The sequence below is a fragment of the Pezoporus occidentalis genome, unplaced genomic scaffold (assembly GCF_034315485.1).
Source record: "Pezoporus occidentalis ecotype Australia unplaced genomic scaffold, CSIRO_AGI_Poc_V1 ctg75, whole genome shotgun sequence".
Taxonomy (NCBI): domain Eukaryota; kingdom Metazoa; phylum Chordata; class Aves; order Psittaciformes; family Psittacidae; genus Pezoporus; species Pezoporus occidentalis.
This window is the reverse complement of record NW_026916104.1, coordinates 830,665-852,838: the sequence shown is the minus strand read 5'-3', so window position 1 is coordinate 852,838 and position 22,174 is coordinate 830,665. Positions and strand designations below refer to the sequence as shown.

The window sequence follows — 22,174 nt, the reverse complement described above, 5'->3', positions numbered from 1 at the left end:
GAAGTATTCAGTTTAGGTGATCTTGACTTTCTAGTCAAAATGATGTAAATAAATTCATACTTTCTGTCTATATTGGTGAGGACACCCCCATTTATTGCCACATCCAAATTGAAATGAGCATCCCCTAGATGACATGATTTGAGCATGTCTTTACCAGTAAACTCGTGGCAATTTGTAACTTTAGTTAGAAACAATGAGCATAAAGTTATTTGCCATCAGAAGCTCAATATAAAATATAGAAGGTTTTAGGTTCGATATTAGGGAAAAAGCTCTCCTGGTGATCAGTTTAAGAAATCAATGGGACAGGATACATGGGGCAACTGTGAAATTTGTTTAACCATGGTTGGATAACCACTGGGTAATCCAAGATTTCTCAGGGATATGTTTGGTACATTTATATAAGGATATAAAACCAGCTTGTACACGGTACAAGATCCCCAGAACTCAGATGCCTTCCTCTGACAGCAGTCAACAAGAAATGCTTACGGAAAGAGTACATGGAGCAGTGACATATTTCTTTCACTTCACATCCCTGTCCATCCATCACTGGTTTAGCCAGAAGTTGTGTATGATCAGCTGTGACTTTACCCTTCATGAATCTCACTTGTGAACCCTTTGGTATCTTTATGCTTTTAGCCTTCACAGCGCTCAGTTGCAATGAACACTGTGCATGTCCTTCTATTGGACACCCACTGAGGAAGATCTGCTCGTTTTCCTACTATGGTAAGAGCTGAGTCCCTTTGTTCCACTGTTGCACTTCGCTGTACCTTTCATTACTTCCATAACTTTTCTAAAAAGGAGGGAGGAGGAAGGAATAGAGAGGGACCAGAGCTACATGCATTATTTAAAATGAAGCCACATCATAGATTCATACAGTAATATAATTATGGGTTGTTCAATTTCTTTCTCTAGAAATCCCTGATTCTCTTTCCAAGCACTACTGATTACCAAGTCAATTGCTTTTAGAGGACTGTCTCTGTGGTTCTGAAATCTTTCTGAATAATAATAACCAATGTGATCTTGCCTAGTAGGCAGGTTCACTGAGGTGACTTCTTACAGTTCCTGCCAGCCCTGCTGCTCCACAAACCCTGAGTGTGTCAACAGCCAGGCAGGTTCCTGGATAAGAGACTGTGGTAATGGCTTTACACATTCTGTTTCAGGAAGTGTGACGGGTTACTCAGCTAGGTACTATCTTCAGCTCTGTGGTACTCTAGCGGCTATATCTGAAATCCTTGCTGTCAAAGATATTACTTAAAAATGAAACTTCAGTAATTCTGGGCAAAGCTACTGGCTCTTGATGTTTTTGATGGTAGAAAAGGATCACTAAACACAGATGAAGTGTCTGGGATGGAAGGAAAAATAGAATATGTGATCTAAGTAATTTAGCTAGCTATAAGGGCTAGGGCCTCAGCAGATTACTCTAGTAAAGGCCAAATGACAGATCTGGGTGGCTCCTGCAGTGGCTGTGCCCTTTAACTTCACCTGCCCGAATTTTCATGCCAATGCAGGATGCAGCCCCTTTCAAGCTGTTTTACTGTCAAGAAGACTACTAAGCACAAAGGTCCTTTATTTTCCTCACAACAAAAATACACCTCTTCTTTCGATATTTTGGCCCTCATAACTGTAGCAGGGAGGATAGCACTTACACATGCGGTAGCACGTATGCCTATTTCCACAACCTTGTAGAGTGGTGAATGTATGGGAAGTCACACAAAATGGTAAGAGAAATGGTGAGAGAAAATTGTCACGCTTCTCTCCTCTCTGGGCCACTGCAGGATGAATGGGAGGTTTAAGCAACAACCAAAATAAGAGGAAGAAATATTCCAGACATTGCTTTTTTTTACCAAACTGCCCTGAGAAAAGCAAGATAAACATGCAAGCTCACAGAGCAGCACAGTCCAAGGACTGTGAGCAGCAGTACCGGACTGTAACACAGCTAGATTATTAGGCTCTGGTATATTTCACTCCTAGTTGATGTGAAAGGTGAAATAAAATATTTATTAGGCCTTCATTGTGTCCTTTTTTTTTTTTTTTTTGTAGTTCAGAAAACAACTACTTTTGGATACACCCAACATACTTCAGAGAGGAAAATACTTACTCTCTTCCGTAATACTTTGGTCTGTTCTCCACCTAAATTTTGAAACAAAGGAAAAAAAATATTAAAAACATACTTGATTTTAAATAAACTACATAAAAATCAATTGTGTTTGGTTACTAATGAGAACTACTGCACCCATCTAAGTGACAAAATTCTGCAGGTTCAAAACTCTGACTGGAACATGACTACATAGTAGAGCAGAAAAATGAGGACACAAGAGGTAGTTTTATTGATGGATTTCTGGGAAGAATAACATGTATCAATGGTGGAAAAGTAGAACTCCACATTACTGTATAAAACCTGAACAAACAGATAAAAACAAACAGTTTTGCCAATCTAGTATTTATAAAGCAAGAGTATGTTTGCTATACTCCCTTTAGCCTCTTAAAAACCTTTTTTGCCTATATAAGGTAACTGCCTGAGGATAAAAAGTTTAGCATTCTTTGGAAAAAAACAAGGTTTCTGGATTTAGACCTCATTTTAAATTCCTTGAAGTATCAAGAACCTTTGGGGCAGGTCCAAAGTATGCTTAATGCTGCTGGAAGGACACCCGAATATTTTTAAAAGCTTTGAACCAAGATTCATGAACGTCCCGCTGTTACCGAGGAACTCCGGCTGCTTCTGGCACCCTGAGGCGGATCTCAGACCCCGGTTTCAAGGCAAGCTCTCAAGAAGCGAGGGGTTCTCTCAGCCTTCCCCTCCATGAGGCAGGCCTGCCCGGCAGGGGGCGCCACAGGCCTTTGCGCTGGGGCTGGCGCACGTTTCCTCTGCACCGCGGGGGCTCAGGCTGCTGCTACACGTCTGGTCACCTCAAACGCGTTTTCCGGTGGTTTTCAGACGTATCCATAGATATAACCAACTCATTTAAGTGTCTTTATAAAAACATGCTGGCTGTCTGACCAGCTATGGCGCTCGTCAGTAGCGTCACCATACCCGCAGTGAGTTTTCAGGTGGTCTTCAGGTGTATTCATTGATATATCCGCTCTTTAAAGTGTCTTTATACAGAGATGCTCCCTCTTTGTGCAGCTATGGTGCTTGTCAGTAGTGGCAACTTCAGCCAGAGTTTCATGCGTAAGCATGAGAGAACTAATGCAAGATATACATAAAGTCTCCTGATTATTAAAAAAAGGCACCTGGGTGAACGCATACCTGAGTAAAGCTGTCCATACCAATGGAATTACTACTTCATACATACTGACACAGATGTAGAAAAATTGTAGTTCTAAGACTTTCATCCTTTAGTGTAAAACCAATGAATTTTCACCATTTTATCTGACCGGAAACAAGCATTGTTCTTGTTTTGATTATATCACAGTATTTAACATATAAAAACTTCAAATTGATGAAGGTTTCTGTATTTCTTCATAGCAAATGCAAAAAAGTCATATTTTTGATTCAATAATCTACATGCCACACACTAAACCGGAGCAGCTGACTTTCTACCCTGCAGTCACTAGGGCTACAAGACAGAGCAGGATGAACGAAGGCTGCACAAGATAATGAGAATCTTCAATGGAAGACTCATGGGAGTTCAATAAAGTCCTGCCTGCGCTTCTTTCCCAGCTCGGCATTTCTTTTCCAGCACAGCAACTAACAATAACAGTGTCACACCCTTGAAACTCCTGCCTAGGAATAATACCTTGATACAAACATTTCTGAGCTCTGAGGGGCAGGAATAAGAGGAGAAAGCAAACAAAGAAGTGAAGAGAGAGCAAAAATCAGAGGAATTGCCAAGTACAAGTGCTGTGTTTCTATGTGCATATATGGCAGGTCAGATTCCTGTCCTACTTATAGATCTTAATGTCCCCTCAAGCATATATTTAGCTGGCAACTTAATTAAAAAATGGGTATCAGATGCTGGGTTAAGGAAGACCACCATAAAGGCCACTCAGTACATTGAAAATGGTGACAAGGAATATACAGATAAACTTTCATTCCCACAGAAAGCCAAATAAAACCTTTACATCACAGAAGATACAGCGTGACTTTCACCCAGCATTCAGAATCTGCTTCTACTTAAAAATGCAGATTTTTCTCGCTTGTATGTATACAGAGAATAAATCCCAACACTTTTGATCTACTTCAGAAAGAATTAACAGTACTGGCACTCATCCTCAAAATTACCTGCAAGCGCAAGTTTCTCCACTATTATATATATGTAACTATAAAATCAATCTGGAAATAACTCCTTGTGTAAATGGAGGCACATTTTGTATCCTTCTCACAACACCATTTATACAAACCCAGAAATTTATCTGTGAAATTTTTATCATTACTCTAGCAACTGACTGAATTGCCCTGAACACTGTGATTTCCATTTTTTCCTGCTGATCATAAGCTAAAAGGTTTGCTCTTCTGAGAATCCACACAAAGCCCATCAAATCCCATATTCTTCCTCTTCTTCCATAAAAGAGAAACCTTTATTCCAACATCTTTTAGCATCCATGTGTCTAAAATAGCCACAACTTCAGCTCTTGGCTTTATGCAGGAAAGATACTGTAGTATTTCCCAAAATGAAGCTCCAGATCCGCCAACCCATCCAACTGCCCCGGAATCTAAAAATCCTCTCTTGTGCTCACTGCAACCTTTAACCTGAAATAAGCATTTCGCTCCTAACCAACTTCACCAATAGGAAGAAACACAAGGAAATAAAGTTAAAGCAAGATAAAAGATCAAAATAACATCAGGGTCTCTAGATCAAAACCAGAATGTTGGACTGAACTTGGAAATAAACCAAAAGCCTGCACTATTGATGGATCAGGGGCTTAAAAGTATCAAAGGAGCAGACTCTGTACAAACTTCAAGGGAAATTCTATATATCCCAGAAGGCAAAGGTGACTTCAATTCAGTTGGGATTAGCTTTCCCTTTCCTGCTATAAATAGGCTTGCACACACAAAGTCAGGCAGATCTGCCTGAACGAATTCTTAGTGGTGGGAAGAACAGAAAATCCACAGGTAGAAAAGTGACTGTTTCCCAGTGGTAGGAGGCCAGAATAACCAGCTTTATTCTGAGGACACATACACTTAGTTTTTTTTCATAGATCTTGGCTATGAAGAACACTTTGATCACTTTCTGTATAGCCTTCACAATTTCCTTGTTGGAACACAGGCCACTGTTCCCAGGTCACCAGCTGGTTTTATCCATCACTCTGGCCTATCTCCCTAGACAATGAGCAATGGAAGAGATCAGAGGCTTGAACCATTTAGGACTCTTCAGCTAATAGACAGAAACAAAGTACAAAACTGAGGAAAATTACATAAAGCAAATAATAGTGAAAATACATTTTGTCTTAAAGACCTCCACAGCTTAGTTTTACTACTCCCATGCAGAGGATAAATCAAATGGGTTCTCTCTCTCCATTAAAAGTAAGTGGCAGCTTTCAATTCAAATGTGAGATGGTAATTTCCTGGCTTAGAAAAAGGTCCTATTGCAAATCTCAGACCAAAAATGCTGCAGAGAGGCATTTCTGACCGTTGTCCCAGAAACCATGGGGAAAACCCTGAAAATTACTACTGAAATTCATAGTTGCATAAATTGTGTATAGCAATGAATGCCAAAACTGTTGAAAACTAAAGTGAAGTTGATTAGGAAATAAGATGTATGGTGAAGCAGCCTAAATCACTACTAATCCAGTACTCTTCAGAGCCAATGATTCAATGACATCTAATCTTTAAGCATGCTCAAAGAGAATGAAACTCTGCACAGCTCTCCTGGCACTCTCCAAAAGCTTATGGAAACTTGTGTTTGAGAGACTCTGCATACTCCATCTTTGACTCTCAGCCTGCCAAACCTGATTGCCTCCCCGCACCCCCAAAAAAATCCCTCACTTGTACACTTAGTCTAATTTTACAAGTATTTTTACAATGCTACAGCATGTTCTTCAAGGTGTGGAGTTAGTTGAACTGGGGTTTGAAGTCAACACTGAGAAGGAAATAAGTCTTCTTCAAAACATACACTAGTTATCTAAGCTAATTCAATATATTACGTTTACATAATTTTGAAGTTTACTGAATTTTAATGCCATGGGATTTGTGGCTCCTCTTTTGGGCAGGATGGTTTAGCCCTGGCATGACATCCTGCTAATGTACAGATTATTATATTAAAATCCTACACCACCCTGCAAGATAACTCATCACAAAACTACTGGGAATCATGCAGGCAGGAGGTGAGCATCCCCTAATGTGATAGATTTTCATCCCAAGCATTGACATCCAAGCCACACTGCAATGAAGATTTGAAGATACCCTGACGAATTCTTTCTGCCTAAGTACTGCCGCAGAAATAAGATAACCCTAATTTCAGAAAATTTAATTTCTCTTCAGCTTCATTGAACTGGACATATTTCCTTATGCAGTGGCCAAAGCTGAAATCTAGAAATGTTGGAATGAAAATTTAGAAATCCCTCTAGGACAGCAATCTGTCTGTAATTCAGAAGGGCCAACACAGCATAACATCATATAGCTACCTATTTCAACCACTGCCTTCACACATCCATGAGCGGTATATTAAAGGGGAAGGAAAACAATAAGGTGGGTAGCTGCACCTGGCTCTCTGTTCTCTGCAGTACACAGAAATTGCAAAGAAACAAGATCCAAGAGTTAATAATGTCAGTGTGTTCACTTAGGGCAGGCAGTGAGGCATTTTCCCAAAGGAAGTTTCATCTGATGTATTTTCTGTTTTGAACAATCCTAATTATTTTTCAGTAATTCTAGTTGACTAGAAACAAAATCGTTTTTTAGCTCAGTTTGACGTAAAGAGAAATAGAAGAGTTGGAAGAGAAGCCTTCAAGACAAGCCCAGTAAATACAGACTGTATATAAGTTTATTGTCTGAATCATTCAGCTTTTGGCAGAATTGTCATAAGCTATCTGTAAACTTTAGCATTTACAATCAACAACCAAAAAGGATTAAGGAAGATTGTAAGCCTCCATTAAATGTAACAAAGTAAAAAGCTATGTTGCATTTCATTACTTCTTTAATTTTTTTGCCTCCAAATTTTTCTTAAGGAAATAAATACTTAGATTGATTAGTATGTCTAACTTGCCCTCCACATAGGACACATTATTTCACATCAATAATTCTTTAGCAATTTAAATTGGGAGAACATTCTTTCTGAAAGAAAATATTTATCTACCTATTTTACTGCCTTTTTACGACTTTCTTACCATTACCTATTAGGCTTTCTGTCACCAATGTTTTCAAAGAGAAGCAACTCTTGGTTTTGTGAAAAGTATTATATCATAATGCTTGCTGCTAATTTTGTTAGTATGAGTAGCAGCAATATAACATCTCTACTCCCAGCCAAGGACAGGCCAATTATAGACACTCGCTATGTACATACAGAATGAAAAGATGGTCTTCTCCCCTATGATTTTCAGTCAGCATGGCTGATGGGACAGGCTTCATTTGGCAAGCCCATCCAGCACATGTAACTTTACTTCACGAGTATGTTTATGTACCTTGGCTACATGATCAGGGAGGAGCAAAGACATTCCCCAGAAAGAAACTGGCAATGCACAAGCCCCCAGAACATATTCCACCTGTGCTGCCTGTGTTTCAAAGGCTCTCCAGAGAGAAAGGTGACATGAATAGTTTTGGAAGTCTGCATCTCCTTTTGTCATGCAGTCACAGAGCTGCAGGGATGCCAGCATTACAGCCACTCAATGGATGCCCTTTCAGCCATGGGACTATGGTGCCCCCGAGAAAGTAGCTAGAAGCAAGATGTCAAAATCATTCAGAATACCAGAGGGGCAACGACTAGACAGGCTCCTACAGAAAAGGATCCTGGCATTGTTAACAGATCATAAAATGAAGATAAGTCATTGACGCTGTCACGCAAAAACTGCCAAACCCAGAATGTCATACCAGGGTATAAAAACAAGAGTGAGGCCAACAAGACACTTAGAGCAATCTTCTCCTTGCAATGTCCACTCAGAAAGCCCCTCGCTGGAATACTGAGTGTGGATTTGGGTACCACATCCCAAGAAAGACTGGAGCAAATGGCAGGGATTTAGAAATTGTGAAAGACATGAAAAGAGGTTGGCCTAAAAAAAAAGAAGAGAGAGAGAGGCTGTAGCAGACAGGTAGGAAAAAAAAGCTCTTTCAAGAGGCTTACTAGACACAGCAACAAGTAATAGGCTTAAAAGAGAAGATAGAGTTTAGACCTTAAGAAGGTGTTAAAAACAATTAACAGTAAATAAATAAGCAGAGATGGTAATGAAATCTTCAGTCTTGGAAGGCTTTAAGAAGAGGCTAGGCAAATACCTCCTGACGCAGTGATGATGACCTCTTGAGTTTCTTCTGGCCCCGAGAGACCATGACCTAGCCTATTCTCTCCCTGGACTCCTCTCAGGAAATAATAGGAAGCAGACTGAATAGGTTGTATAAATTACATGTAAAACCATAATAATACCATGTCTCTAACCACCTCTCTAAGGCACTCAGGAGAGAAGGCAGCAGGGGGAAGGCAGTGGATTGACTGAACTGTTCTAGAGGAGAAAACTGAACCTTCAAGTGATAAACTGGTCACTGCTTCTCTAAATAACAAAACTCAACTTAAATCTGTTGGCATAGCAACGGACTAAATTGTGTTTGATATCTTCTAACAAAATAGTCTGCAGTAAAATCTAGAGCACTGGGTACATCGTAGGAGTGGAGTTCACTACAGGGAAGGAAGAATACAAAAGGAAAGACAAAAGTGAAGAACACAAAGAATGCTTTTATTAACTGCTGCTCAAAGCTGCACAGCTTCTCTGCTCTGATAGCATGCTGTAACCCACAGAGAAGGTAAAATGCATAACGACCTGTTCATAGGATAACGCATTGCAAAGACACATACAAAGCTTAGCAGCTCTGGCTGTTACTGTGGCATTTCCTGCAGGCTGGTTGAAACTCAGTCAAGGTTTTTTCTATCATTTCATCTTTAAAAACAAAGAACTTAAAACGAATTGGGTCTGCTCACTTGCTTGTACCAAACTTTCAAAATAGCTGCTTTAAGACACCCTTTATGAGGGTATTTCTAACTTGGGTTTGTTTCCTATCTAGGACCCTGACCAAACTGTCCAGCAGCCAATAATCAATATACCAGACAAAACACTATAAAGTCCAGAAGGTAACACACACATACCCCCCCCCCCCCCCCCCCCCCCGGACATCTGCTATTTCTACTAAACCAGAAGATATTTCTGTATATAGTCAGCTCTAGCAGAAAAAGCAAGACTGAGCAAGGTATCTTCTCACCTAGTAAAGAAAACAATATGCTCCTGAACATGAGCTAAAATAAACTTAATCAAGAAGGCTGCTGCTAAATAGTCAGGGGTGATAGGGTCAGGTTCAAACAACTTCAACTGCAAAAGCAGGAGTCATCTATTTTATTATGCATCTTGCATTCACATAGTGAGGGCATCATTAAATGTAAGAGGGAATATCAATGTTGCCTTGAATGCAAGATGAAAAATTTGAATATAGCATTTAAACTGTTCTCCTTTTTTTCAAGGATGATGTGTTGCGTCATTTAAATGGGAGGAAAAATATCCCCAGGAGCAGCAGATAAATGCAGTAAGCCACATCAATGCTCTAAATGCTCTTCGCAATTCTGCAACCAGTGAGAAGCACTAAAACATCCCTATGACACATGCCACAACAGCCCACAATGCATCTGCACAAAATTATTGGTGCTGTGTCACTTACCTTAAAGCATCCTTGAAAGTCATGCTTCCTAACCAGCTCACTGCTACTATTTGATGCAAACATGTAGCCCTTTAGCAAGGTTCCCTAGTGAATCTGCTTGTGAAGTGCCAAACCAATGTTTATAACCATTCTGCTGGGAGACCGGTTACAAACTCAAATATGAGCTGAAGGCATGGAAGGAAAATCAGGAAACAACCCATCAGAACTAAGAGTGGATGGGGTATGTGGAAAATGAGGAGAGGACCTTGGATAAACCTCAGTATAGCATCATGGGTGAGACGCATTACCACTTAACTACACTAAGAGAACATTACTGCATGGGGAGAGGGGAAGGGTGAAAGCAAAAATACAAGGAAGAATAATAATATTAATTCAGTTTATCTCCTGTTGTTGATTTTATGAATAGTTCTGCTCTGTGCTTGGGAACCATGAATGTTTCTCTTAAGTCAGGATATCTGCAAAGTCTGAAGGGAGTAAGAGTTTTGGTAGTGATAGCTATCTTCCAGAATCTGGAGAGACCCTATTAACTCCTCTGCAAAATACTAAGTAGGAAAATATTTATTTCCCAAATGCTGAACAATACGGTAACTTACAGATGCTTTCATTTCAACAAAGCTGAATGTTCTGATAACTATAGGACATATTACTCACAAAAACATCTCTATCTCACACACACACACTGATTTGTTTAGGGCATTTAAAATGTGTCAGTGTAAAAAGACATGTAATTGGATGATTTGATCATTCTGCGTGTGTGTAGCTAATATACATACATGTACAAGAAGCGTAGGAAGCAAGATAGATATGTAAAGTTTCTATATTTATCCATATTAGAAAATACAAAATCATTAACTGCTCAATATTCTGACAGACACCTCACAAAGTATCAGTCATAGAGCAGAGACAGTAAGATCCCCTGCTACATATCATTTAACCAGACACAAGGAATACTGTCCTAAGTTGGAACAGATATACGTCTATAAAAGCACACAACATTTTCACCTACACACAGGCATATTCATAAACTTTATCTAGGTTGAGATATGAAACAGGCTTTCATTTATTTTGGCTTGAAAACTACTTACATTCAACATGATGTCAAAATAAAAAGAACTAGATGAAAAGAGTGATATGTAACAAGGATAAAAGGAAATAAAAAATTAGGAGAATAGCAAACACACACACACACACACATATCACCCACTTTGAAGGGGAAATGGAGAGGAAGGGTGAGACTTCCCAAAGGAGCTTTCAAACAAAGCCAGAGGGATAATTAGGAAGTTCATCAGTCAATAAAGACAGCTACATACAGTTGCTGCTCATTAGTCAGAAGTTGCCATCTTGTCTTCTAAAAAGATGGCTTTAACTTTTCCGTTTCACAGTGATCTATAAATGCCCCAACTGATTCATACCAGATTCCTCTGACAAACATGAAGACCAGTCTCATTTGCTAATCATAACCTAGGACATTAGATATCAAACTTGATGAAATTAAAGTGGAACAGAAAAACCTCTTCTAGTTTTGTTTAGCTGCAAATACCTAAGTGAAATATTTACTATCATGTCTGCAGAATAATTAGGAAGCTTTCTCCTCCATTCAGTAGTCAATGGACCATTAAAATGAGAATAATGTGGCTTTCTCTTAGTGTTCCAGCACCCTACTACTGCAGCAGGGTGAGACTTCAGGGACTCCGGGAGAGATATTTCCCGTCAGTCTTTAGTGTGCCTCAAAGAAAAAACACTGACAACTTTCTCTGATGTGATAGATACAAAGGAATTTTGGGCAAGCAATATTCCAGATTCTCTTCTTCCTTTCACCTACTGCTGCAAATCTCAGGCATTCTGTGGGGCAACATTCATTAGGGGGATAAAAATGACATTGGGTGTAACCCCACATTTTTAAGCCTAACAGGAAAACCTGCCTGTGGCCGGTTTACAGGAATGCCGGATACAATATATTTTGACATTCCACAGGTCCTCCACAACAATGTAACTGAAGACACTTCCTGCTCTTCAACTGTTTTCAGCCCTCTCTAGTGCAACCAGGCTTTCTAACTTGGCTGTGAGTTTCAGCTGAAGAACTTTCCTCCTTTTGTCAATGTCTATTCAAAATTGCTCTTCACCTTCATTTGTAACCCACAGACTACTGCTGTGTGCTCGTTTCTTTTTGTTTCTATCATAAAGTCAGGATTATAAAAACACAATTGAAGCAGCAGCAATATTATAAGAATTTGAAGATACAGGCTCCATTAAGTCTTACATGTACAAACATTTTCATTAATGAAAATAGGTTTCGGAACAATTCTACTTATTTTCATTTAATTGCTGGCTAATGGGATCTCTCGGTGTGTCACTCCATGTGTTCTAAGGTTTCTAAGGAAAAGATAATATAACATTCTGAATTATCTTAGAGAAGCTCTCAGGACTGACAGAGACACCTTCTCATGGTAGTGTCTGACTTTTTGCAGTAGAGTGGTTTGAACAAGTGCCATGAAAATTCCCATTTACTCCCATTATTCACCACCAATATTATGGCCAATTTCAATGCCCTATTACAGCTCTCTAGGACTACCACAGTATAGATAATGTTCTTAGAAAGATGAGGATAGAGGAAAAGACAAAATATTCGGCTTGTAAAGGTCACTAAGTGAGCTGAATGAGGGAATTCATGGAAGACTTATTGAAATGATTAAATAGTTATTATCCAGTCAGGTGGGTGTACTCTTAGCAAACATTTTACTAAGGCTTAATTTTACCAACCTTGATCAAGCTTAGCTAATCACAAGCTTTCTCATATGTACAAATACTGAACGAAGAGCTGACAAAAGTAAGCAGCATTTTGAAAGGACTTTTCAATATTGCTGCTGTTTACATGATACTCTGCTAATTGCTTTGTTCTTAGCTTGAATCCTATGCTTCAGAAGAAACTTTGAGGATAACTGACTAAAGAATAATTTGCAGTGGTTCAGTTTTGGATGCCTGCAATGATTCTGTATATTCTCTGCTAGTAATGTACAATATGGCAACATCATTATAAACCTGCTAGTGACCATTTCAACAGTTACGCTCTATAAAATGCCACTATCTATATACTTGTTTCTGTAAATCTGCGTAATGGATACCCAGAGGGTCAAAACAGTTCCCGACCCTCCAGAAGGTTAAAGACTCTCAGCAGTACAGTATGAATATGCCATCTTTATTTTAGTCTCCTACAGTCACTTAAGCAAAAAGGGATATATATGGTGGGTTTGTTGTTTTTTTCTTTTGCTTTGTTTTGGGCTTTTTTTTTCAAAGAGAAGTCTCCCTTTTGTTATCATTTGCTTTTAATCAAGAAACTGTAATTTTTATTCTTTAAAGGCAAAGACAATAATTTCTACCACTTCTGATAAAACCTATTTGGAATTCAGAACGACTAGGAAGGCAATTAACTGACATTTTTCTACATAATAATATAAGTTAGGGCTCTAAGGCTTTGTCTACACTAGGGAAATTTAGTCGAGCTTCTCACCGTTGCTGACACTGGCTTGGCCAAGGCACTGATAGGAATATTCAAGGTCTAATGCAGACAAACTCACCAGCCTCAAAAATTGCTGTCAGCAATTAAGGCTTGGAACAGAACAGGAAGAGCATTCATAGGCATGAATATCTCTACACAAGTAATTTAAAAACTCATGGGTAAGACTCACTCCCTCTTTGAAGGAAATCTTTAACAAGCCAACTGTTTAACCAAAAATATATCCAAATAATCACTATCCTTCCTTAATTCTTTAACTTTGTTAAAGCCTCTGTTTCTTTAAAAAATATTTTAACTTTGATTAGTCTACTCCTGACATGTTTCTTACAATTAAGAATCCTTTAAAATATTATTTTTGAATAAAACCAGGAAGTTGAATGCTTGAATTATTTTCTGAGAATGTAATTTTTTTATCAGCATTACTGTAAATGTACCCCAAAAGTTGCTTTATAATACGAATTCCTCACAACAAAAATCTGATTTTTTGGTGCCCATCATCACAGTTGCACAATATTTAAAAGCTACTCCTCCACCTGAGTGGTGCTTTTAAACTAAATTTTCTCTATTTAAAAAATAAATCATTAAAACATTGCTGGAAGGAATATGGTTACAAATGAGGATATTGGCAGAAATCCAATGTTATTGGGAAGGTAGGATATTCACACTAGTGCCACTGCCGGTGGTGATTAATTAAAAGCCGTTAGATACCTGAAGCACTAACAGTTCATTCAATATGATTCCCATTGCAGGAATGACCTGCTTTTGTTGACAAGATATTTATGTGGAGAAAAGAAAAACAAAAAGGAAAATGAAAATCATGATAGCAAAGCTCAAAGAGACAAAGATAGAAATGATCATGTTTTATTTACAGTCCCAGCTTTTAGTCTTGTGGTTTGCGTATCAGGAGAGGTGATTCCTGTCTCCAAAGTATAGCTAATCAAGAAATCCACACAAATCAGATGGTAGAACTGCAGAGATCTGAGGCTAAAACCCCTTTGACTATGGAGTAACAGAGAGGTAATGGAAAAGCAAATGAATGCAGAGAATCTGCAAGATGGCAATGGAAAAGATTGAGGAATGATGAAAATGCCAAGTGGTGAGAGAAAAAACCCAATCCTCCAACCCTTCACAAGTTTATCTGTTGGTGTTACAGATTTTGTTCACAGCAGATGCTTCAATTTTCTTGCAAACAGTGCAGAATTTGGCAGTCATGAATGAAAGACATCTTGCCATAGCATGAAGGATTTTAAATTATTTGCAATCTTTACATTTGTCTGAAGCAGTTTAAATCCTAAATTATACAAGAGAACACCCTCCACAAAGTCCACTTCCTATGATATGCACATGGAGAGATAAATCTTTCCGCTGTCAGTCACGCATCCTGCTGACACCTGCTCTCCAGATGTTGGATGAGCATCATGTTGCATACTAAATAACTATCATATTGACAATTAATATATTTTCACATACATAACACAAAATTAGATTTTGAGATCGATCTTCCTACATAACTGGCAGAAATTTAGGATTAATAAGGCACCATCTTTAGTGAGGCAAGCCTATACAATCACCAGATTACACTGAAGTAAAATGAATCAAGAAAAATAAAACGTCCAAAACACCCACCTTACAGACTGTGTGCTAAGGAAAAGCTAATAGATGCCATAGGAACATGGCGCTGAATTTTGTCTCTAACAATCTGTGATGCTCTATAAAACCAGTCTGCATTTCTACTTTATATAAAACTGATAACATGAACCACAAGGAACAATGTAAGTATCAGGACACCCACCTCCCCAGCTGTATGTAAAAATAAAATACATCATCAGTGCTGTAATGTTTTTTGCTCTCGGGTCAGTGAATCTGAGTTTCCAGCAATCAGGTTGTGAACACATACAGTTAAGCTACACAAAGATTCAAAATCCAAGTAATGAACCCAAACAAAGACCACATGTGTGGGAGTTCATACTGCTTTATATATGTACCCCTGAATAAAGTCTCTTATTTTCAGCTGTTTAACTAAACTAAAAAATAAAATAAAATAAAAACAAATCAAAATAGGACTCTTCAGTCAGTGAGGTGAGCCACTAAAAAAAGGCTTATTAGTCAGAACCAAACCCAGGTTATGTGAATTAAGACATTTTTAACTTACTTTGTTATGTACTGCTTTGCCAATCACATATTAATTTAGTTAATATAATGTGATCTTATCTTCTTTCTGCAAATCTTTGGAAATTACCTGAATAGGCCTTCAAACATCAGGCAAAGGGAGCAAAGGGTAAGTTCAGTTGTACCTAACATGTTCTTAAATCTAAGGAAATAAATTTAGCACAGCACACTGGTAAAGAGTTCACAGCTTCGCATTTGCTCCACTTACTTGTGTAGATAAGCATGTTTCTAGCACAAGAATACGATTGCTACTCCACCTTAAAAGCACATTTTAGCTTGATTCAAATTTTCACTGATGGAGGCAAGATAAAAATGCTTTAATCTGAGTTAGCAAAATAAATTTTGGATCAAACTTACTCAGGCTAAGTCACTTGTATCCCAACAAAGATGAGTTCAAATTGTAGACAAGGGTTCCTAAGCATTTAATGCTTATTAATCAGATTTTCTCAAGACAAGTTGTTCCTCAACATAGTGCCAGTGTGAAATAGATAAATAAAATATTAGGTAAATTGTTATCTCACGCAAATTGAGAAACTCATGTCATGCTGAACCAGAAGTAAATAAATTATTTACCTGAACTATTTTGAACTATATCACTACTAGTTTAATACCTGTCATTAATTTAGTAAAAACCTTAATGTCCTCTTCTTTAGAGAATACCAGCCTCAGATACCTACCTGAAATTAGTTTTGCATAAGAATTTCAGAGAGGAAGGTCTTGCTAAAACCCCTTCAGCACATGTGCACTGAAGTCCCACAGGACTACAGCATGCTCCTTCTCCCTGAGCCTTCTCTTTGACAGGGAGAAAGGATGACATGAGGATTCACCCACCCTGGTGTTTTGCTTGTCCTTCTCAGCATCCTGCATTATATGTCTTGGGACCATCCTGAACTGACAGCTTGAAGACTTCAAGTCTGAGGCCAAGACCCTGCCCTCCCTGCCCTAAAACAACTGGTAGGCAGCACTTGAGGGAAAAACGCAATGGCCTCTTTGTTAAGGCACTTGGTGGACTAAGGAAAATCAGATTAAATTCCTGGCTTCCAAAGGATCTTTTTCACCACCCTGAGCAACCACCTATGCCTTGGTACAAAACCTCCTGCCCCACACAAGCCTGTTTTGAGACTGTATATGTTAGTATTTGATAGATGCTATGCTAAGGCATCACTTCCGTAAGCACACAGTGCAGGAAGCAGGTCAGAGCTCATGATGATGTTTGAGAGAAGAGCTATATATCACGCTGATGAACCGTAGTTTCTATCTTCTTTCACATCATCTTTTATACCTTGTGCAATCTGTTCATGCGTTTAGTATTTCTATTACTAGTATTACATGTCTGTTTGCACAAAATTTGTCCCTGACATTACAGAAGATAAAGCTATCACAGTTTTATTGATTGAGCAGACATCTACATACATTTTCCATTACTATTATGCCATGCAGGCTGAGGAATTGACAGATTTAACTAAGTAGAAATGGAGAAATACAGAAAAAGAAAACAGGAAAAGAAAATGATTCAGCGAAATCTGCAGACCTGCAGATTTCTAGATCTCCTATAATCTTTAAAGTTTGTATGACAGAAGCGAGCCCTAAGGCTATTCAGTATTTTCACTTGAACACAGTCCCTAGCAGAACACAGTCAACAAACTGGAGCTATGTGTATCATGTTCAAAAAACATAGATGAGGCCCTCAGTGATATGCTTTAGAGATGGACTTAGCAGTGCTGGGGTAATGGTTGGACTTGCTGACCTTGAAGGGCTTTTCCAACCTAGCTGATTCTATTGCAGGAAAAAAATCCACCTTCCTTTTGACAAGGAAACACAAAACTTTAGTTGGTATACAGAAAAGCACACCAAGCAATGATTAATGAGCATTTGCCTAATGAAATAGCTTCTAGTGGTAGAATGAGGCCTCCATGCCTAATTAGCAAATATTAATCTGCTTTAATTAATCAACTGTAAGAAAAATAATTATATAAAATAGTGGCTTAGAAAAATTAAAGCAAATACTACCCGCAGACTGTACAAAAGATTTTTTGGTAATCATATGCTGCTGACAATTCATCAGCTTTAACAAGGTAGAGAGAAAGAAGAACTGACCTCCCGAGGACAGATGATTCTCTTGGGACGTGGCGCCTCTTGTTGCAACTGATACACTGTCAAACACAAAAATGTACAGATCATTAGAAGACAGCAACACGCATAAACTTTTATTCAGATGAGTCTTTTTAGCCAGAGGCTGCAAAGGAAAATGCAAATGTAAAGAAAAGGGCAGAAAATGGAGGGATTTAAGCGTAGCTAAGTCATTTATATGAAAATTGGTTGTTGACCTGCACACTAACTGAACTGATTGCTAGTTTAATTTTTAGAAGTGTTACCTCATTTTGTACTTGTTATTACATCTCTATAACAGGGAAGACCAGCTAGAAAGATTTATTAGGTGTATCTCAGGATAAAACCTTACTTTTGCATACACCATGCTGTAACAACTCAAGAACAGATTGCGTACCAGTAACACCAGCATTTTTTTGGATAGGCCATGAAAAAGTTCAGCATGTTTGCAAGGGTTTACCACAATTTCATAATTTATTTCAAGATCTGCTGGCAATTACTGACTGCAAGCAAACATTCCTTTCAAAGCAATTATGCCCTATTCAAATGGCCCCTGATCAATTCTGCGAATCTTCTGAGGGCTGCAAGAGAGAGACCTGAGGCTAGGGGTAGTCACTGAATCCTGGCCCCTAGCCTCTTCACTGCATGCATTTAATGAGATCCCCTCCTTCCTTTCCACTCCAGAGTCGTGAGAAGAAGCTGACATGCAATGACAGTAATCAATTCCAGCACAGACAGACTGTCTCTCTGTAACTCCAGTAAAAATCCCAGAGGTTTGGCTTGCCTCCCTCGAGAAAGGCCTTCTGTACGCTGACCTTCTTGTGTTTGGAAAGATCACGTCGTGCCTATGAATTCTTTTAAAAGACCGAGTTTCTAGGACAGGGCTCTTCACAAGGCTTGTGAAGCTCAAAATTATACCCTGAAAGGTGGTAGATTATGGCAGGAATATAAATGCCTGTAGGTTTTACAAACACAGAAGCCCTGTTGCATAAAGTGAATTGAAACGATGTGTTACTTTTCAACACCTTCTCCCACCTTCTGCACCTTCTCTTTAAATGGGGCTAGGAGCAGTGGAATTTGAAAAGTGAAGTCCTCAGCTTGCTCCCAGGTTTGTCACTGAGGCAATATGAAAACTTTGGGAAGCTTCTGTTCTCTGCTAATGAAAAAGTGGAAAAGAACATAATCTCTCCTTTTCCCAACCCAAACTTCATCTCTGGTTCTTCAGAGGGAAACAGAAAGAGCTCATGGTTTCTTATATTCCCTATCAGTTTTAATGCATATGGATGTGATCCAGTTCTGAATTCATACTAAGGCTTTGGATTTAACCTGCATCATTCATCACTGCCAGATCTCCCACTACTTTTCCTGATAACTTGTGGTCTTTCTTACCTCTTACAATTCGATGACTAAGATTCAAAACCTTCCTTCTACTTTTCTGTGATCAAATGACTTGTGTAACCATAAGAGTTGCCAAGAAAAGCGTGTTTCTTTTGCTTCAAAAATCACAGATTGCTTTTTAAAACTGATCATTCTGGAGTCTAATGTTATGATTTTAGAGTCCAACTCTGAATGCCTGAAATCAGCGTAACCTCTGATTCAGAAGGTTACTGATGCTTAATACTAAACATACCCAGGAGGAAAATAGTAACTTTTTTTTTCTCCCATACATTTCCAGCAGAGAGAAGGAACTGTAAAGATTCAAAATATTGCAAGAATATTATTGCTTCCCATTTAAATTAAAAGATCTATGTCCCCAGTTTATTTATATATATTGTAATTAAAAAAAAATACTTCATAAAAATCCTATTTTTCAATAATCAAACCCGTTAAATGGTAACTGACATAGCAAATTAAGCTAGTAGAGCTGTTTCTAAGATAACCTTGATTGCTTGATGCAAAACAAGATGGTCTGAAGATCACATTGTGATGTGCTACATTTGTGAGAAATGAGAAGAGCAAAGAGCTCTCTGAAATGACCAAAAGGATCTCTGAAGCCGATAGCACTGGGGAAGCAAGGGTGGAGAGAAGAGTCAGCATTTCATAAAACAAAGGAAGGAATGACTAATAGGAGAAGGCAGATGTATGAAAGACTTAAAAGCAAATACAAAAACCTGGATGCTGATAGGATGCGGTGAGATGAATCAGTGCAGGGACTCGTGATGAATTCAAGGAAGACAAATCATCTTAACAACTGTATTTTGAATAGACTGGGAAAGGTTGCTGTCATTCTCAGAGAGGCATGGGTAATTAATCTACACAATAATCTGAACTGAGAAAGCTATCTGATCTAGAAATACATCAGAGAAAAACGCAGTAAGATTATTACTATACAAATAAATAATAGTAATAATAAATTATATGCGACTCTAAATGTGCAGGATAAGAAAATGTCCCCAAGTAACAAGCATGATTGAGATTGTGAATGGTGGTAATCACAGAAAACACCATGAATGCAAAATGGTTTCCTGGGAAAGATAAAGAATTCAGATTTGTCCATATTAGCTTTAAATTGAAAGACATTGAACTGACAGAAAGACAACCCAGTGGAACTGCTGGAGAGAGATGCAGAACCATTAGACAGAGGGAGAGAAGACAGATTGGGAGCAGGAAGAAATGACTGAGAACCACCAGCGGCTTTGTGGTAAGGGATGCCAAGCAGTTCAAGGAGACAAACAACAGAGAAAAGACAGCATACAGTGGCCAAGGGTACCCAGAAAAGGCACACAGCAAGGCAAGGGTGGCAGAGATAAAACGGCAGTGAAAATGCCAGTTAAGAGAAAAACTAGGAAAGGGCAGTACCTCACAGACAAAGGTATTAAGGGGCAAAGCAAATGTGACCCTACCAAAAGCTGTGTTCTTCTCTAGAAAGGTTCTCTCCTGTTTCTGCTTCAAATAACTGCTGTATGAAAGCCTCCTAATGGGCTATGAATACAAGTGCAATATTATAGCTAAGGTGACTTAAGAAAAATGTGCCCTACAGCTAAGTTCCAATGAGCATAGACACTTCATTAAATGACCTCATTTTCGGAAGTGCTGAACATCCTGCAGCTCTGCCTGATTTCATTATACACTTCAGCCAAAGTGCTGGGCACTGGCTGACATCGGTGAGACCCCAGCAGGGTCCAGGGGATAGCCAGAAGTTTAGAAAGCCAGGGCCCTTCATTTACTTGCTCAAATGACAAGCAAGCCTTGCCTTCCTGGCTCCCCCCTTCCACTCCTGAAAACCTTAAACCAGAATCCAATGTATAAAGATATGGTTAACTGAAATAATTAAAAAATCACACTTATTTAGGACAGTGGTCAACATCTGACCCAGTCTATTCCAGCATTTAGAACTGACAGGCAGATTAGAGACAAACCCACTCTGATCATAAAAAATACGATGCTTGAACATAATGATAAATTATTATTTTAGCCCTGAGAAAATTAACCTTATAAAAAGTCAACTTCATGCAAAAAGAAAATGTATAATTACTGCTTAAGAGAACAGCATCAGCCTGCAGTAGCTTTTTGTTCAACATCAGATGCAAAGTAAAGGTGTGGTAATGCTACACACTAAATCGGAGACCAAAATGCAGCAATATGCTGCAATAGAAAAACAAGTAGCATGTAATTGGCCCTTTAACATCTTTATCAGTTTCGTAATTCAGGTAGTTTGCCAGAATCCACAGTATCATAATCACCTGGGAGCTTAGAAAGTTAACAAAACTTTAATTTATTTTTTAATTTCTAGGGGAACATTAATTTGAGATGCAAAGTAACCAGTTAGAATATGGATCTCTTGTTCCTGCTAGAGGATGACTCTTGTCTCATGGGATGAATAAAGGAAATTCTACAATCAGTTTTATAAAGAACTCTCTAATTCTGAAACCTGCTCTAAGAAACAAACAGATGATGTACAAAAATGAACACTTACTCCTTTTCTGCCAGAGAAGAAGGCTATCACCAATTTCTTCATACTTTTTTCATTTTGCAGTGTGTCAGGAACTCAAGCTTTCTCCATTAACTCACCTATGACTAGTGTTCAGTGATGCTTCAGTGGAGAGGAAAAACTTGTATCATCACTTTTATAAAGCAACAAAGAAACATACTGCCTTCTCTGTGAGAACACTTCACTGAGTTCCCTAGTTTTATCTCCTCGTCCTCACCTTGGGCATTTATCCATGCGCTGAGCTTGAACAATATGAGCTGTCCTATTTCTGCTGGATTACTCACATGCTTAATTAGGAACCTAAGTGCCTGGCTGAAATACAGCTTTATTTTCTAGCAAAACTGAGTTTCAGACACTGTGCCTATTATTTGGTGAAGGGCAGAAGGCAGAGAACCTTTGTGAGGAGCTGAAGCATGGCATCAGCTGATGCTCTGTGCCTTGCCACATTGCTTCACGCCAGCGAACTGATCTTAAATAATGCAAATAAACACTGAAGTGGCGTTGACATACGATTTGCTTAGCACATGCCAATCTCAACAGTGGTAAAAGGAGAAAAAAAAGTGGTTTTACATCTCTTCAAAACCCAAGCACGTACATGCTGCAGCTGGAAGTCAAAATGACTACACTGTTTCAGCACTCAAACAAATTGCCTCTCATCACATGA

The 22,174-nt window shown here is 38.7% G+C and overlaps 1 protein-coding gene across 3 annotated transcripts in view; it reads right to left on the bottom strand.

Annotated features, from left to right (window-relative positions):
• CHN2 (chimerin 2) overlaps window positions 1-22,174 on the bottom strand; it is a 166,746-nt gene that overhangs the window by 69,280 nt on the left and 75,292 nt on the right. For all 3 annotated transcript variants that reach the window (XM_062602104.1, XM_062602103.1, XM_062602105.1), the window contains exons 3-4: window positions 17,568-17,623; window positions 2,099-2,130 (exon numbers count right to left, since the gene is read on the bottom strand). In XM_062602104.1, the coding sequence (XP_062458088.1) occupies window positions 2,099-2,130; window positions 17,568-17,623 (88 nt within the window). The remainder of the gene's footprint in view (window positions 1-2,098; window positions 2,131-17,567; window positions 17,624-22,174) is intronic.